This window comes from Blennius ocellaris (genome assembly GCF_963422515.1).
Source record: "Blennius ocellaris genome assembly, chromosome: 2".
In the NCBI taxonomy this organism is placed as follows: Eukaryota; Metazoa; Chordata; class Actinopteri; order Blenniiformes; family Blenniidae; genus Blennius; species Blennius ocellaris.
The window spans coordinates 497,501-516,899 of record NC_137651.1 but is presented as its reverse complement, the minus strand read 5'-3'; the positions used below and the strand labels follow the sequence as shown (position 1 = coordinate 516,899).

The following is a 19,399-nucleotide window of genomic DNA, read 5'->3' as shown; positions in this document are numbered from 1 at the left end:
TACCTGTACCTGTACCTGACCTGTACCTGTACCTGTACCTGTACCTGTACCTGTGCCTGTACCTGTACCTGTACCTGTACCTGTACCTGACCTGTACCTGACTCCCGTCACTCCAAACTTCACTACATGTACTTGTTTATCCCTCCTGTAGTTTCACGTTGCTTCTATCTGCCTCCTAACCTGAGCAGCTGGAGACTCTGAACTGTGACCTAGTTTCTATTCTGCTCTTATTAGTGTTTAATAGATTATTAGATCTTATTAGTGTTTAATAGAATATTAGATGTTATTAGTGTTTAATAGAATATTAGATGTTATTAGTGTTTAATAGAATATTAGATCTTATTAGTGTTTAATAGATTATTAGATGTTATTAGTGTTTAATAGATTATTAGATGTTATTAGTGTTTAATAGAATATTAGATGTTATTAGTGTTTAATAGAATATTAGATGTTATTAGTGTTTAATAGAATATTAGATCTTATTAGTGTTTAATAGAATATTAGATCTTATTAGTGTTTAATAGATTATTAGATGTTATTAGTGTTTAATAGATTATTAGATCTTATTAGTGTTTAATAGAATATTAGATGTTATTAGTGTTTAATAGAATATTAGATCTTATTAGTGTTTAATAGAATATTAGATGTTATTAGTGTTTAATAGAATATTAGATCTTATTAGTGTTTAATAGAATATTAGATGTTATTAGTGTTTAATAGAATATTAGATCTTATTAGTGTTTAATAGATTATTAGATGTTATTAGTGTTTAATAGAATATTAGATCTTATTAGTGTTTAATAGATTATTAGATGTTATTAGTGTTTAATAGATTATTAGATCTTATTAGTGTTTAATAGAATATTAGATCTTATTAGTGTTTAATAGAATATTAGATCTTATTAGTGTTTAATAGAATATTAGATGTTATTAGTGTTTAATAGAATATTAGATGTTATTAGTGTTTAATAGAATATTAGATGTTATTAGTGTTTAATAGAATATTAGATCTTATTAGTTTTTAATAGAATATTAGATCTTATTAGTGTTTAATAGAATATTAGATGTTATTAGTGTTTAATAGAATATTAGATCTTATTAGTGTTTAATAGAATATTAGATCTTATTAGTGTTTAATAGAATATTAGATGTTATTAGTGTTTAATAGAATATTAGATCTTATTAGTGTTTAATAGATTATTAGATGTTATTAGTGTTTAATAGAATATTAGATCTTATTAGTGTTTAATAGATTATTAGATGTTATTAGTGTTTAATAGATTATTAGATCTTATTAGTGTTTAATAGAATATTAGATCTTATTAGTGTTTAATAGAATATTAGATCTTATTAGTGTTTAATAGAATATTAGATGTTATTAGTGTTTAATAGAATATTAGATGTTATTAGTGTTTAATAGAATATTAGATCTTATTAGTGTTTAATAGAATATTAGATCTTATTAGTGTTTAATAGATTATTAGATGTTATTAGTGTTTAATAGATTATTAGATCTTATTAGTGTTTAATAGAATATTAGATGTTATTAGTGTTTAATAGAATATTAGATCTTATTAGTGTTTAATAGAATATTAGATGTTATTAGTGTTTAATAGAATATTAGATCTTATTAGTGTTTAATAGAATATTAGATCTTATTAGTGTTTAATAGAATATTAGATGTTATTAGTGTTTAATAGAATATTAGATGTTATTAGTGTTTAATAGAATATTAGATCTTATCAGTGTTTAATAGAATATTAGATCTTATTAGTGTTTAATAGAATATTAGATCTTATTAGTGTTTAATAGATTATTAGATGTTATTAGTGTTTAATAGATTATTAGATCTTATTAGTGTTTAATAGAATATTAGATGTTATTAGTGTTTAATAGAATATTAGATCTTATTAGTGTTTAATAGAATATTAGATGTTATTAGTGTTTAATAGAATATTAGATGTTATTAGTGTTTAATAGAATATTAGATCTTATTAGTGTTTAATAGAATATTAGATCTTATTAGTGTTTAATAGAATATTAGATGTTATTAGTGTTTAATAGAATATTAGATCTTATTAGTGTTTAATAGATTATTAGATGTTATTAGTGTTTAATAGAATATTAGATCTTATTAGTGTTTAATAGAATATTAGATCTTATTAGTGTTTAATAGAATATTAGATCTTATTAGTGTTTAATAGAATATTAGATGTTATTAGTGTTTAATAGAATATTAGATGTTATTAGTGTTTAATAGATTATTAGATGTTATTAGTGTTTAATAGATTATTAGATCTTATTAGTGTTTAATAGAATATTAGATCTTATTAGTGTTTAATAGATTATTAGATGTTATTAGTGTTTAATAGATTATTAGATCTTATTAGTGTTTAATAGAATATTAGATGTTATTAGTGTTTAATAGAATATTAGATCTTATTAGTGTTTAATAGAATATTAGATGTTATTAGTGTTTAATAGAATATTAGATCTTACTAGTGTTTAATAGAATATTAGATGCTATTAGTGTTTAATAGAATATTAGATCTTACTAGTGTTTAATAGAATATTAGATGTTATTAGTGTTTAATAGAATATTAGATCTTACTAGTGTTTAATAGAATATTAGATGTTATTAGTGTTTAATAGAATATTAGATGTTATTAGTGTTTAATAGAATATTAGATCTTATTAGTGTTTAATAGAATATTAGATCTTACTAGTGTTTAATAGAATATTAGATGTTATTAGTGTTTAATAGAATATTAGATCTTATTAGTGTTTAATAGAATATTAGATCTTATTAGTGTTTAATAGAATATTAGAATTATTAGTTTTTAATAGAATATTAGATCTTATTAGTGTTTAATAGAATATTAGATGTTATTAGTGTTTAATAGAATATTAGATGTAATTAGTGTTTAATAGAATATTAGATCTTATTAGTGTTTAATAGAATATTAGATCTTATTAGTGTTTAATAGAATATTAGATGTAATTAGTGTTTAATAGAATATTAGATCTTATTAGTGTTTAATAGAATATTAGATGTAATTAGTGTTTAATAGAATATTAGATCTTATTAGTGTTTAATAGAATATTAGATGTAATTAGTTGTCTGCAGGCCTCCTATATCTCAGTCCAACACTTTACAATGTCACAGTCACACTGAACTAAACTGTTGAGGGAACAAGCATGATTCTCAATACTAATGTCAAAATCAACATTTTCCCAGCAAAGAATATTTTATTCTTCAATGAAAACATGAATGATGTGCAGGAAATGAAACATGGACGTAATACAAACTGAAGTCACTTCAGAGTCGTGAACTGGAGGAAATAATTCACTATATTTAGGAGAAAAAGATGAATTTAAGTGAAATTAGAAGGTGGCGAGTAGTGATGGAGGTTGTGACATAATTTAGAGGCTTTCAGCAACACATCTGATAGTTGATCTGAAACTTGTCCGTCCAAATGAGGGCTGGACGACTCGCTGCCTGGAACCACGATAGCGTGTTCATCCTTCACTCCTTCATCATTGGTTCTGTGACCTCGAAACGGTAGGAGTTACTGTTTACTTTCTAGTCGTCCTGGTCTTCTGCGGCGCCACCTGCTGGACTTTCACTTTGAACACGTCCCACCTCTGGAAGCAGGTTGTTGTTGAAGAGCTCAGACGTCAGGTAGGAGAACAGCAGGATGGAGACGACGGTGGCCAATGTGGCGATGGTCTTGACCGGAGCATACTGGACGTAGACGCCGTCCTCCAGAGTGCATCCTGGGAGACGGAGGGTGACGGGCAGTCCCAGTGACGGGTCTCCACTCAGGAGTATTACCATCAGTCCCACTGAAAAGCCAGTGACGGCTCCGTAACCGTTGGATATTTGTTTCACCCACAGAGTCTCTCTGTCTGATGCCTGAGGGAGGAGGTGGAGAGGAAGGAGAGATTGCTGAGGCATCATTTTTACATTGTTATATCAGAAAAGCTTCACATTTAAATGTCGACAAAGAAACAGCTGAAAGCCTGAAGATGATGTCGTTAGCATGCCAGGCCACTAGTTGGTGCTGTTGAGTGTGTTGAACATGGACATTCTAGTGGACAGACCACCAAGTTGGATTGTTTCTATGGTGACTGTCAAAATAAAACCACCAAGTCGGATTGTTACTATGGTGACTGTCAAAATAAAACCACCAAGTCGGATTGTTAGTATGGTGACTGTCAAAATAAAACCACCAAGTCGGATTGTTACTATGGTGACTGTCAAAATAAAACCACTAAGTTGGATTGTTACTATGGTGACTGTCAAAATAAAACCACCAAGTCGGATTGTTACTATGGTGACTGTCAAAATAAAACCACCAAGTCGGATTGTTATTATGGTGACTGTCAAAATAAAACTATCCAGTCCAGGAGAAAAAGGACTGGGAGTCATGACACCAAAGAGGAAACTTTGTTCTGATTGGTTCTACTGAGCATGTGCAGAATTACTGGTTACTCCCGACATGGTGACCTGCACCAGGAGCAGCACTTCCACCACCATCTGAACCCGAATGTTTCCAGAAAGCGTCGTTTTTGCTTTTTTAAACAACAACCGAGTCACAGCGTTGTCAAAAAGTTCCACCTTGGGAGCCGTTTTCAGAAAGTTGCATTTTTCAGTGGTTCCAAGCACCGCTACGTAGACGGACCTCCAGAATGCAGCACAGGTTTTGCGTTTCCACTTAAAATCATAGCTGTGGAAACTGGGCCCTGATCCCTCATTCATTGAAATGTCATCGCCGTTCTCGGAACTCCGTCCAGCAACAAGGTGACGCATTGCTCACCTTTGGTCTCAGGAGGTTCTTGTAGATGTTGTTGGTGAAAACTGAAGCAGCAGAAAGCAAAGCAGAGTCAGCTGACGACATGACGGCTGCAGCCACACATCCGATACCGATGATGGAGACGGAGGTCGGGGTGAGGTGCTGCAGGGCGATGGGCAGGACCAGAGCTGCTTCCCCACGGTCGTATGGAGACGGAGAACCATAGGAGGTCATGTTCCAGTCTGAAGGACAGAAACAGGAGAATGAAAGGATCAGAATCAGAATCAGATTTATTTGTCATTGTACAGGCTTAATTCCACACACTCATCCAGGAGAGTTGAAGACAAAACACAGCCTTGGCAGCTGTGTGTCTGGGAGCCAAATGTTGATTATCTTTGTTTTCGTTCAGGCGCGTCAGCTTTATCCGTCAACCTTGAGTGTCTCTGGTCTCCACTGCTGCTCCAATTGTGGCAAGAATTTTAGCTTCCCAACCGAGTTCGAATATCCTCCAAGATCGATCCAATTTCACGTAAACATTCAAGAATCGTGACCTGCACGCTCTTGAGTTCGTTTATCATCTGAGTCTGAGCGTTCAAAGCTCGGCACAGTCCTTCAGTGACGATGGGCAGCCTTCCCAATGCAGCTGCCCGCGTCTTCTCAACTTTGCGATAGATCAGAAAGCCGCCAGCTCCAATCATCAGCATACCTGCTATCATGAATCCTAATATGTAGAGGTCCTCCACATCCTCGATGGAAAGGATGGCCAAACACAGGGACCTCCAGGAACCTCCAGGAACCCCAGGAACCTCCAGGAATCCAGCATGTATCCGGCTGCAAACGTCCCATCGGGACATGCGGGCTCTCCTTTGCCCGATCTTCGTGTTGTAAAAAATTGGTCGATCGCATTGAGAGACCAGCTGATCAATTCCATGGTTCCGGTTAAATTCGGATGCGGGTCTGAAGAGATTCTCTTGATAGATCAGACACAGGACAGTACAGGACCGAGACAGCAAGCGGGGAGGGCGAGCGGGAGAGGAGACAAGAGAAAAGCGTCCGCCTTCGCTGAGAGCCGGAAGAAGAATGAAGAGTTCAATCAGTTTAAGTGATTTTCATTTGAACAAATACAGTACATTACCATAAATATCACCATTATGCTGATGACACCATGTTTTTTTGCTGACTCAGAATTTGGGGGATAGAGTTTGATCGTGTGGAAATTGAACCATACAGTAGGCTAACGAATGACGACATGTTGGCAAAAGCATTAAATTTCACTTTCGGTCAGTTTGTAAGAGGCGGGGATCACCTGTGGACGAGGCGGCTGCTCCGAGGAGAATCATGGGGATTCCAAACATAAGGAACAAAACAGCAGAAGCGAGGCAGGTGAACTTGGCGGTGGCCGAAGAGGTAGAAGACAGGATTCTCTGGTGGAAGGCCTGGTATCCCAGACTGCCCAGTGTCTGCAGAGCAAAACGTAAACACAAACATCCAATATACCAATATTTTTCTGTCAGGTTCAGGCTATAGACATTTATTAAATCTGCAAGAAAGAACAAGACAACAAGGGTGCATTTGTTTTGCTCGCGAGGAGAACGGACAAAGTGTGCTCAAACCACCACTCTGAACCGCTCTGAGCTTCTGCCGTTTCTCCTTGCTTTTTATTTTGATTAACAGATGGGAGGGTTTGCAGGATATGCATCATAGAAATAGACAAGTTTGATAACGCTTGGCAGTTATCAAAAATAAGCACAATCTCAGGGCATCCTCTACGCGTAGATCACCACCGAGGTGGCAGTACGGGGAAGACGCAGTGTTCCTGTTTATCAGTCTCGGTCAAAGTGCTTCTACCAAGGCTCAGAACACATGATTAGTCAAGGACAATAAATAGCACCTGAGTGGCGCTGCCAAATAAGAACAGAAGAAATAAGACTGAAATTAAGCATGAATATGGTAACTTTATGTACTAATATTCTCACATTTCCCTCCTGTTTATCATATTTGTGCTTACATTCTCACATCACTTGTAACCAGCCACTTCTTTATTGATTTTCAGCTGCAAGATCATTTTTGCAAGAACACAAACATTTACACTCAGAGTTCTAATGTTTTACTGTTACTCGTAATCTCCAGGGTCTGGGAATAGGTCGGGCAAAGACGGAAAATCATCATCCTCGTCAGTTTCAGAGTCATGATCAGCATTCCCCAACAAAGGATAAGCCTGCGCCATATCCTGCTTCATGGGAGAGATAGCAGGGTTAATAAGGCGAGTAAGGAGTGCGCGGACACATGGGATGCAACAACAACCACACAGAGTGAGTCCAGCTTCTTTTCTGTCGTCTCGCCATCACCGTCCTGTAAACATCGGTCTGCAATAATTTCTCAGAAATTTGGGTTACATCCAGGGGAAGAACGTCTACTGGAATGATCAAAGTTATGAGTGCACACAATCCTTGAGCTCGCTTAGGAAGGCCATCAGAGATTTTGTTTGGGCCACACCACCACCACACATCTGCTCGCGCTAATGATGTGAATTTGGCTGGAGCTTGAACTGTTTCAAAGCACCAGGAGTCGTTTAGGCTTCCAAGGAAATGTTTAGGGTTTGTGCTCGTGATGTTTATGCAGGTGAAGTTCTGAGGTGCTACGGTGTTATGAAAGAGTGGCTTGAGCTTTGTCATGGTTGTGAGTGGAAAGGTTTTGTCTAGGTGTTTGCAGGTCGCGTTAGGGTTGGTTTCTTGCATCAGGTCGATTACACAAGTCGAGTTTACTGGAGCCGGAACTATTCTAAGTAAGGGTCTAGCTACCATACAAACTAAGCATGATCCTTTGTCTGGATCTTGTGAAGTTTTTGCTGCTTGTTCTACCATTAACAACCAGTTGTTTTCATCTCCAGAAATTTCTGTGGTAATTTTAAAGTAATCATCAGCTCCCGTATCCTGATCTATTGTCACTATCCCTGCATGTTTTGCTGCAGAGGTCATCCATCCGTTTCTCCTTGCTTTTTATTTCGATTAACAGATGGGAGGGTTTACAGGATATGCATCATATAAATAGACAAGTTGTTGCGCTTGGCAGTTATCAAAAATAAGCACAATCTCAGGGCATCCTCTCCACGTAGATCACCACCGAGGTGGCTACGGGGAAGTCGCAGTGTTCCTGTTTATCAGTCTCGGTCAGAGTGCTCCTACCAAGGCTCAGAGCACATGATTAGTCAAGGACAATAAACAGCGCCTGAGTGGCGCTGCCAAATAAGAACAGAAGAAATAAGGCTCAAATTAAGCATGAATATGGCAACTTTATGTACTAATATTCTAACATTTTCAAACTAAATACTGCCGTAACCAACATAAGGTAGAAGATAATAGGTAGATGCTACACACTGTCCAGTACGAAAGTGTTGCGTCATCAAGTCACGCAATGACGTCACCACTAATGGCCTGGGGTGCTAACAGCATGCTAACGGCGTGCTAACAGTGGGCTAACAGCGTGCTAACAGCGGCCTAACGGCGTGCTAACAGTGTGCTAACAGCGTGCCAACGGCGTGCTAAAAGCGTGCCAACGTCGTGCTAACGGCGTGCTGACGGCGTGCAAAAAAGAAAGACCTCAGCTGATGCAAATGATTAATTTCTGTGAGTTTATCAGCAGAGGCCGACGTTCTGGCGACATCGAGCTGCGTCAGTAGAGAAAAGGCGACGCGGAGGTTCACGCGTTAGCTTCAGAAATCTTGTCTTCCTACGTGAGACCGGGACACTATGAGATCCGCGCTTCATCCTACCCACAGTAAAAAGTAATCGAGCATCAGCCAGGCTCTTCTCCACTCCAGCGCACCGATACACGGGGCATGCAGCGTGTTGTTGTTCAGAGTGTCGACGATGTTCAGGCAGTGAGGGTTCGTCATGATGAACGGAACGCAGACGACCTGCAGAGACAGAGAAGGAAGTGAATGATGGAGACGTCCTCAAATCCCTCCGCCAATATCAGACGACAGCAGCCTTTACCAAGCTGATGAAGATGAGGATGAGTTGTATGACATCAGTGTAGGCCACCGAGTAGAGGCCTCCCAGCAGGGTGTGGACCACAGCCACGGTAGCAGAGATACAGATGCAGACGGAGAAGGACACATCCAGGACCACACACATGGTTCCTCCTGTCAGGTACGGCCATTTCTCCATATTGATATGACGCTTGATTTTATTTTCTAAAGCCAGGTGAACAGCTCACAGAGTAAACAAAAACACAGTGTGACAGTGTGACTTCCTCCTCACCCAAGCTGATCAGAGTCGACGCCACCCAGCTCACGTCCAGGGCGAGTGACGCCAGACTCATTCCAGCCGCGGGGAACTTCCCGTATCTCCTCTCCACAGGGTCCAGCATGGTGACATACTTCTGCTCCCTCATCGGCTTGGCAAACACCAAATCGGCTGTGAACCAAGCAGACTATCGTGTGTTGTCTCAGCAAGCAGGTGCACTTCTTGTCGTCTGTCAGATGTAATCCAGACTCTTACCGAGGATGAAAGAGCAGCCGTATGCTGAGAGCATGATTAACATCCAGGTAAGTCCCATGGAAGGCGTGTACTTCATCTCAGTGGCGCAAACGATCAGGCCTCCGCCAACTCAAGTCGCTGAAACGCCAACGGACATGGGCCGTGAAAGTGAACACACAAAAGGTCTGTGGCAGTGTTCTTTCTTTTTTAATAAACTCTGTATTTAGTCTGCAGTCATAGTTACGTAACATTGGACTTCTGGAATGGATGCTCAACGACTTTTTGTTCCACTCTATGGAGGACTGAATGTGCCAAATTTTGTTCCACTCTATGGAGGACTGAATGTGCCAAAATTAAATAAATAAATACACCATTAAGTCATTAAATGTCAGTCCATCCATCCATTTTCTGTCGCTTATCCGGGGCTTATCCAGGCCGGGTCGCGGACGCAGCAGTCTGAGCAGAGTTGCCCAGACTTCCCTCGCCCCAGACACTTCCTCCAGCTCTTCCGGTGGCACCCCAAGGTGTTCCCAGGCCATAGAGAGACATAGTCCCTCCAGGTGTCCTGGGTCTGCCCCGAGGCCTCCTACCAGAGAGACATGCCCGGAATACCTCCCTAGGGAGGCGTCCGGGGGGCGTCCGAAACAGGTGCCCGAGCCACCTCAGCTGGCTCCTCTGGATGTGGAGGAGCAGTGGCTCTACTCTGAGCTCCTCCCTGGTGACTGAGCTCCTCCCCCTATCTCTAAGGGTGACTGAGCTCCTCACCCTATCTCTAAGGGTGACTGAGCTCCTCACCCTATCTCTAAGGGTGACTGAGCTCCTCACCCTATCTCTAAGGGTACGCCCAGCCACCCTACGGAGGAAGCTCATTTCAGCCGCTTGTATCCGGGATCTCGTTCTTTCGGTCATGACCCATAGTTCATGACCATAGGTGAGGGTAGTGTTGGGATCTGCAGGACCACAGAAAGTTTGTTCATTTCTGGGGAGAGACAATATTCATTTGTCATGAGACGCAGTCATGACATGAATTCTGACCCAGGAATGTGATGGCCTTTCACACCTAGAATGGAGAAGGGGGGGACATTCTCCAGGACCTTCCTCCCCCCCTTTCTGCTCAAGACTCTCCCCCCATGCAATCAGCCAGTCACTGATTGGTTGAAGCTCTCAGGCTTCGACACCTCTGAAGTCACACGTGGACAAAAGGCTTTCACCCAGCCTCCACTCGGAGACTCTTGCAAAGCAAACTCCAAGGAGGTGGGTTGCTGCAGAGCAGCTCATCCAGTGTTAGCACACAGCTAACACGAGAGGCCGGCAACCAGAGGCCTCCACTCCTTAACTCTTCTACTGACCCACCACGAGGGTCAGACCTTCCCCTGATCCAGAGACCAGCACCCAGAGTCTGCTCTCCAGGGAAACCAACCGGTTTCTCCAGGACGGGACCAGGGACCCTCACAGAACTTCGTTGTGTTTTTCCTGAACAAGCAGGGAAACCATCACAGACCTGAGCGACCAGCTCCTCAGTCTGAACAAAGGAACAACCAGGAGCTACAAAGAAGGACTCCTGAAACATCAACTCCATCTTCTTCTCCTCAGCCTGCAGAACCAGCAACCACAGTTAGCAGGAGGTGCTAACTACAGGAGAAGACACCAGCTTCCCTCCAGCACGACAACAACTGAACTCCTTCAAGGAAGTGGGAACAACTGGGCATTACCTGAGATTAGTTAAACCTGATGCTATGATAGAACTGTTTAACTTTATGAAGATGTGTTGATTCTGTTACAGTGATCGCGTTCTGATGATAATGATATTAGGAGCAGTTATCAACCTGTAAACCAACGTTAGCTCTGCCACAGACACAGGGTCTGCATGCTAATCTGTTTTACTAACTTGTTAACTCACAATCCTACACATATCACATCAAAGACAACATCACACAGTAACTGAACACCATCTGACAACTCCTGACGTTTTACAAGACAAATCGCAGTCACATCAACTCATTCTAGAAATGGTCCTTTAGCAGAGACACACAGAAGCAGATGCTACGGCTAGCTTCTATTGTTCTTTTGCTATCAGCACATGGCCGAGCTGTAAAGGACAGACCTCCTGTTCTCTGACAACCTCCATTTGGAATGTAGTTTATTGTGATCCGCCATCTTGTTTTGTAGTTCCATCACACGTCTCACACACACACACTCCCGCCACCTCTCTCTCTCTCTTTCTCTCTCCACACACACACACACCTACACACACAAAGCTGTATATAGGTAGTTAGAATCTGTGTTTTATTCGTTTTCATTGTTAATAAATATAATGTTTGGAATCATACTTGCTGTTTTATTAATGAGCACAAAGGAGAATGAAATGTCGACCTCTTCTGTGTCAAGAACTCCCAAATCCTTAAAGCTTTACTGTTAATTCTGGTAATTGTAATTAATTTAACTATTAATTCAAATTCCTGATTAACTGTTTAGTATATCTTATGAGACTGATAGAACTGAATTGGCTATCATTTCCTGTTTAGACAGGTGGAGCTCCGAGGTTCTGATACAGATCAGATTAAATTTCAACATTATTAATAACTATCTTTGATAATTATTAATCATTATCGATAGCCAGCCAAACATAAATAGTGATCCATATGAGGACATAATGGTCCCAACATAATGGTGCAGCCTGTGTGAGGGCATAGCAAAGTCGACTTTCATTCATATTTGTGCAATATTAATATCAGCGTACACTTTGGTACAAACCAAAAAATCTCTGATTCCGGTGTGAAATCTCCCAAAGCTTTCACATCCACCATTGTCTTCCTGCTACCGCAGTAGACATCCAGCCGTACTCACAAAAGTACGATGTGGTGAAAATTATTTTATTCACAACTGAATCAAAATTGAGAGACAGTGTGTGAGTAAATAAGTCCTTTGAGTTACACTGGAGTTGCTGCTCCAGCTGACGTTTCCAAGTCACTGCCCTGCAGTGAAACATTAGCATTCGAATGACACCCATTCAATGCAACTAGAAGCAAAGTTGGTGATTCTATTGTCCTTAAACTTATCCCACCAGTGCCACCGGCCGTGTGATACTTGAAGAGTGAGTGAGAATCAGCTGATACTGCCAACGCATATCAGCATAAGAGCATTTTAGCCACAGTGACCAAAACAATGTGAAGTTTTTACCTTGCTGTTATTCCCAAATTCCAGCTTGAGTTAAAGTTAAAACTTTTCCTAACTGATACTGCCATGCATTTTAGTTAGTGTATGTTTTAACCCTGGTATGCATTTACAATCGTAAATTCCTACCTGATCTTATCTGTGTGTGTGAAGCTCTCTCTCCACAGGGAGTCCCCCTCCCACACAGAGAAGAACAATCCTTTGATCAGGCTAACCACAGGAACATTTTATGGTGTCTGCTAGACAACTCCATAAACACACATTTAAGTTTTCAAACAATAACTTAATCTTAGCCTCATCATCATCATCCCTTTTGAAACAATGGAAATCAATAATTTGGACGAGTTGATCGCTTCAATTGCAAAAAGCTTGAAACCTGGTTTCACGGAACTCATTGGCAGATTGAGTCTGGTTGAATGCAATGAAGAGATAATCTCTCTAATTAATGGTTCTGGTAATGCACAGACTGCATCCCATGGTTCATTGTTGAGATGTTTGCTTCTAATCTTGCATCGGCAAACCACCCTCGCCTGTAAAATTAAAGCAGACTTAGAAAAGGAAGTAGAACTTTTAAAAGTGCAAAATGCTTCTCTCCTCCATGAAGCTGGAGCGGCGAGTAGAAAAGCATTACACTACTTAAAAGATCTACACGCAGCAGAGTCAGAACTCTGCTCACAAAGAGAAGAACTGTTCAGGCATAGATCAGAGAATCTAACCCCAGTCAGATCTTCCAGCCAATGTGACTCTGGTTTTTCAGATTCCTCCTCTGTGGAAGAGGAGCAGGGATCCCCACAGACGGTGAAATCTGTCCCAACCGAGTCAATGTCTTTGGGACTCCAGTCACCTGTGACCTGTCTGTTAACAGACAGAGTCAGCAATGACTTGACTTCCCAGTTTTCCGACTCAGATTTTGAGGAGACAGTAAGATTATCTTCCAGATTCTCTGATCCAAGTCCCTCTCATCCATCTTGTGACTCCCAGGTCAACAGGAGAAGGGGGGTCAGCTGCTTCACAGCTCCCCCCGACACACCTCCCAGACCTGAGGTATGTGAGCCAAGCCATACCTTTTCAAATGCTAATTTAGTCCTGCCTTTATCAGAGAGGAAATCCAAGTTCCCTCGCTTTAAAGAGCTGACATTTTTAGCAGAAGACATGCCAATATTTGACCCAGACAACTCTGATCAACATGTTGAGGATTATTTGAGAGAGTTAGACACTCATCTAGTTGATCTTCCACACGCCACCGACAGGGAAAGGATTTTCTTTTTGCAGAAAACCAGCTCACGAGCGGTCCATCAGTTTATCCAAACACAACCTCCCAGTGTGCAAGACAACTACACTCAGCTTCGCCAAGCGATGACTGAAGAATTTTCTTCTGCCGTTGACGAAACGGACTGTATAGTTGCAGCTCTCCAAATTAAACATTCACGTCTTGAAAATCCCAGGGATTTTTATCAACGTTTGAGACACACGTACTTTCAGGGTAGAAACGCACCGGGCTTGGAAGAGAACCCAAAGTTCAAATCCATGTTCTTGCGTAACCTGCACCCTTCCATACGTGTTCACGTTGCACTCATGACACTTAAAGGTATTCCATCCATGCATGAGCTCAGGAAGATCACACAAGCAGTCTGGGAAACTGCTGTCACTTCCAAAATCATCGCAAAACCATCTGAACCTGCCAGTTCCAATCCTACAGTGTCAAACAGATGTTCTCCCCCACACCCCTCTCACAACAGGTCGAGGGGGGGTGTGAAAAGACAGCAGGGAACCCAGAAGCGTAACCGCTGCATCCCACAGCTGCCTAGAGATGGTCATGCTCAGAACAGAAGCTGCAGAAGACCATACTGGGAGATTCTGACTCAAAACCAAGACGTGCACAGTGACCGGTCTGACAGCGACGCCCACTCTGACAGTTCTGACAGTTCCAGGCACAGTCAGGACTTCTCAGACAGGGACAACGCCTCCGACCGTCTCTCTGTCTCCCACAACCAGGAGCGTTACCGCCCGGAGCCCCGAGCAAACCACAGACGCTCCAGGGCTCGCTCATAGTCCATCCCTGCACTGACATCAACACAAATGCTAATCCAATGTAGCCACCTTGCTTCCTGCAGTTAGGCAGACTTGAGTTGTCAGCAGCAGCAGAAACTCCGTCCCTAAACAGTAATAGCAAGACACCCTGCTATTAACTTGGTAAGCCTAACTCCTGATTGGACTCAAAACACCACTGTCCACTTAACAAGTACACTGGATTATATTTTGTGCACAACCTTGTCAGACACATAGCTAGTTTGAAACACTAGTTAGGACTCATTATGACTTACACAGAGTCATGTACATGTATTTCCATGCAGCTGTCATCAAGGTGACACCTCTTCTCCTTCTCACCTTAACCCATTCTAACTAACAACCCTGTGTCTCACTAACACCTAGCGGGAAACAAGTTAGTTATTTCACATCATGCCAGTGTCATTGTGGTTTATCTGAATTTTGTTCCATAACCTGAAGGATTGTTTTGTACTACTCTTGCATAGCAGAGATAGATAGTACCAACAATGCCCAGTTGGTTACCAAATGTCCAGATGTTACCACATGAATGAACTGATGAACTGATGAATGAAATTTCTCTTCTGTGGACTGAACGTGTGTGTCCTCAGAATCACACATCGAGTCTGCTTCTGAAGACACAGGGGGGATGTTGGGATCTGCAGGACCACAGAAAGTTTGTTCATTTCTGGGGAGAGACAATATTCATTTGTCATGAGACGCAGTCATGACATGAATTCTGACCCAGGAATGTGATGGCCTTTCACACCTAGAGTGGGGAAGGGGGGACATTCTCCAGGACCTTCCTCCCCCCCTTTCTGCTCATAAGACGCTTCCCCCATGCAATCAGCCAGTCACTGATTGGTTGAAGCTCTCAGGCTTTGACACCTCTGAAGTCACACGTGGACAAAAGGTTTCAGCCAGCCTCCACTCAGAGACTCTTGCAAAGCAAACTCCAAGGAGGTGGGTTGCTGCAGAGCAGCTCATCCAGTGTTAGCACACAGCTAACACGAGAGGCCGGCAACCAGAGGCCTCCACTCCTTAACTCTTCTGCTGACCCAACCAGGAGGGTCAGACCTTCCCCTGATCCAGAGACCAGCACCCAGAGTCTGCTCTCCAGGGAAACCAACCGGTTCCTCCAGGACGGGACCAGGGACCCTCACAGAACTTCTTTGTGTTTTTCCTGAACAAGCAGGAAAACCATCACAGACCTGAGCGACCAGCTCCTCAGTCTGAACAAAGGAACAACCAGGAGCTGTAAGAAGGACTCCTGAAACATCAACTCCATCTTCTTCTCCTCAGCCTGCAGAACCAGCAAACCACAGTTAGCAGGAGGTGCTAACTACAGGAGAAGACACCAGCTTCCCTCCAGCAGGACAACAACCGAACTCTTCCAAGGAAGTGGTAACAACTGGGCATTACCTGAGATTAGTTAAACCTGATGCTATGATAGAACTGTTTAACTTTCATGAAGATGTGTTGGTTCTGTTACAGTGATTGAGTTCTATAGATAATGATATTAGGAGCAGTTATCAACTTGTAAACCAACGTTAGCTCTGCCACAGACACAGGGTCTGCATGCTAATCTTTGCTTTACTAACTAGTTAACTCACAATCCTACACACATCACATCAAAGACAACATCACACAGTAACTGAACACCATCTGACAACTCCTGACGTTTTACAAGACAAATCGCAGTCACATAAACTCATTCTAGAAATGGTCCTTTAGCAGAGACACACAGGAAGCAGATGCTACGGCTAGCTTCTATTGTTCTTTTGCTATCAGCACATGGCCGAGCTGTAAAGGACAGACCTCCTGTTCTCTGACAACCTCCATTTGGAATGTAGTTTCTTGTGATCCGCCATCTTGTTTTGTAGTTCCATCACATGTCTCACACACACACACTCCCTCCAACTCTCTCTCTCTCTTTCTCTCTCCACACACACACATGCACCTACACACACCAAGCTGTATATAGGTAGTTAGAATCTGTGTTTTATTCGTTTTCATTGTTAATAAATATAATGTTTGGAATCATACTTGCTGTTTTATTAATGTGCACATTAAATGTCGACTCTTCTGTGTCAAGAACTCCAAAATCCTTCAAGCTTTACTGTTAATTCTGGTAATTGTAATTAATTTAACTATTAATTCAAATTCCTGATTAACTGTTTAGTATATCTTATGAGACTGATAGAACTGAATTGACTATCATTTCCTGTTACGACAGGTGGAGCTCCGAGGTTCTGATACAGATCAGATTAAATTTCAACATTATTAATAACTATCTTTGATAATTATTAATCATTATCGATAGCCAACCAAAACATAAATAGTGATCCATATGAGGACATAATGGTCCCAACAGTAGGAACGAAGATCGACCAGTAAATCGAGAGCTTCGCTTTTTGGCTCAGCTCCTTCTTCACCACGACGGACCGATACAACGTCCACATAACTGCAGACGCTGCACCGATCCGCCTGTCGATCTCACGCTCCATCTTTCCCCCACTCGTGAACAAGACCCCAAGATACTTGAACTCCTCCACCTGGTGGAGGAGGTGGATTTCAATTCACACTTTGTGATATTTGGGTAGATGCAGGCAGTGTGGCCGAGCGGTCCAAGGCGCTGGATTAAGGCTCCAGTCTCTCAGGAGGAGGGGGTTCAAATCCCACCACTGCCACTTTCAGAGGTTTGGATGGATTTAGTTCCTCAAATCAGCAGTAATGACACACTGCCATCAGTTCTGCTCCTGATAGGTTGGAGACTTGCTCCACCCCCGTGGAGGAGGGTTTTGTGGGAATAGTGGCTGTGTTACTCCTTCTTCATTGAAATCTTCCATTTCTCTGTAAGGAAGATCAATTCACTTCAATTTGAAAAAAAAAAAATCCAACTTTCACTTTGCTAAGAGGTGCTATGTGAACCACCAAACATGCTAATGTATGCTATATGAATGAGCTAGCATGTCGTCCACCATGATCCTTTGTGTTAAATGTCAAAAGAGGCTTTGACTTTGTGTGAGAGAATCCTCCTGCCAGACCTTCTAACACTTGTCTCTTGCTGCCGACTCGTATCGTCTCCATAATAGAGGACAGATACTGCAACATTGAAGTTTTTACATTTGGAGCCATTTTTTGTGTTTTTCATCAAACTCCCATCCACTTTGAATGAGAATGTTTTTCTGAGTTTTTATTAAAATTTTTTTATTTCAGAAACGGTGAGCAGAATCTTAACAAAAGTCACATTTGTTTCACATTAGTTAGATTCAGTAGCATGAAGAAGAAGAAGACATTTATTTGTATAGCGCTTTTCATACATGTCATGTAACACAAAGTGCTTTACAGATTTAAAAACATTCTGTCACACCCACCTCCTTCCAAATATACAGGCACATTGTCGCATTCACACTCCCCCCACCCACCTCCCCAGAGACGCACCACACAAGCACGCAATACACACTCAAGGTAAAACAGTGGAGACTATGGACAAAAGGCTAAGATAAGGCTGGGTGCAGATAAACCAGGCAAGGGAACACCATCCAAGGAGCATCTGCATCGGGAGCGGCACCTCGGCTGCAGCCACAGGGCACCGACACAGGGTGCCCGGACAACACCACACCTCCATCCAGACACCCACAAGACAGCACCCCAGCAGCCACAGCCAATCACCGCTCCCGAGGCAGAGGGCTCCTCCAGAGGAAACTGGAAGAGCATAAAAATTGTTAAAATAAATAAAAGTACGTAAGTAAAATTGAATAATAGGATAATAGAAAATAAGACCGGGAGGTAAAATACATAAATACAAAATAAATATTAATAACTATTAAATGTCAATTTAATTAATTATAAGGTGCTGATAAATAGTAATAAATAGGCCTAGCAAAAATAAATATCAGTTAAAAGCTAAGCTAAAAAGGTGGGTCTTGAGCCTGCTCTTAAAAAGTTGAACGTTGATATCCATTAGCTCATCTCAATGATAACTAGGTAAGCCAGGTAGCTACAACACTGAACAGAGTGTCTCCATGGCAACAGACACTGATCTGCTTTGATCTCCATGAGGTGCCTCTCTCATCTGAACTGAATCCACAGGAGGTAATGAGACATTGATGGACTCTGCTGCTCTCTGATGATGTAACCAAACACTGCAGCATAATATTATTGATCATTTTACTGAGAGACACAGACGTCCTCCTCAGTGTTTGAACCCAGAATTGGAGCTGTCCTGTACGTTCACTCCTTCTTCTTCTCCTCACACACTGAAGTTGTACAAACAATATCATCAACTCTGACTTCACCTCATGTTACTTTTTGTGATCAAATCCAGTTTCCAAGGGGTCCTGTGGTGTAAAGGTGAGCACTTTCTATACAGTCATCACAGTTCACATTTCAGGTGCAGCTTTTGATACAAATCCTTTTATCAACTAAACAACAATCACAAGTCTTTGAAAAACTTTAGTGTGCTTTGATGTCCAAATGATGTAAAAACCCTCCTCCTCCACCATGTGGAATTAAAAAGAAAAGAAAGCTCCAGATGGATCAGAACTGCTGGAGTGAAACATGAAGTCCTTCAGGAAAGGAGGAGAACGCCGCCACTAGAAGTGGAGATATTTTCAGGATTGTTACCTTACGTTATGGAACGCACACTGAAGTTAACCCGGAAGTGGAGTGTGGACATGATTGTGTGTGCACCTGTGGTCTGGTGGTGAGTGTGTGTGTTGCCTTCAGGGGCAATGGGAAATAAAACCAATGCATGTGAGAAACACTAAACGATAAAAGTTCACATCTTGAGTTAATGTTTTCACCAAAGTGGGCTGGTGAGCTCAGTTGGAATTGCTCTTTGAACAATTTGATTAAAACTCAAAGCCACGCCCACTTTCTGTAAGAACCAGTCTCTGT

The 19,399-nt window shown here is 41.4% G+C and overlaps 1 protein-coding gene across 1 annotated transcript; it reads right to left on the bottom strand.

Annotated features, from left to right (window-relative positions):
* Positions 1 to 3,576: 3,576 nt before the first annotated feature.
* Positions 3,577 to 14,508, bottom strand: LOC308136713 (high-affinity choline transporter 1-like; the record flags this gene model as incomplete). The annotated part of the gene is given in 10 exon segments (XM_080505175.1): positions 3,577 to 3,643; positions 3,645 to 3,916; positions 4,821 to 5,038; positions 6,103 to 6,256; positions 8,569 to 8,712; positions 8,792 to 8,991; positions 9,059 to 9,214; positions 9,299 to 9,406; positions 14,314 to 14,369; positions 14,456 to 14,508. Coding segments are annotated over 10 exon segments (1,428 nt in total).
* Between the last annotated feature and the right edge of the window lie 4,891 nt (positions 14,509 to 19,399).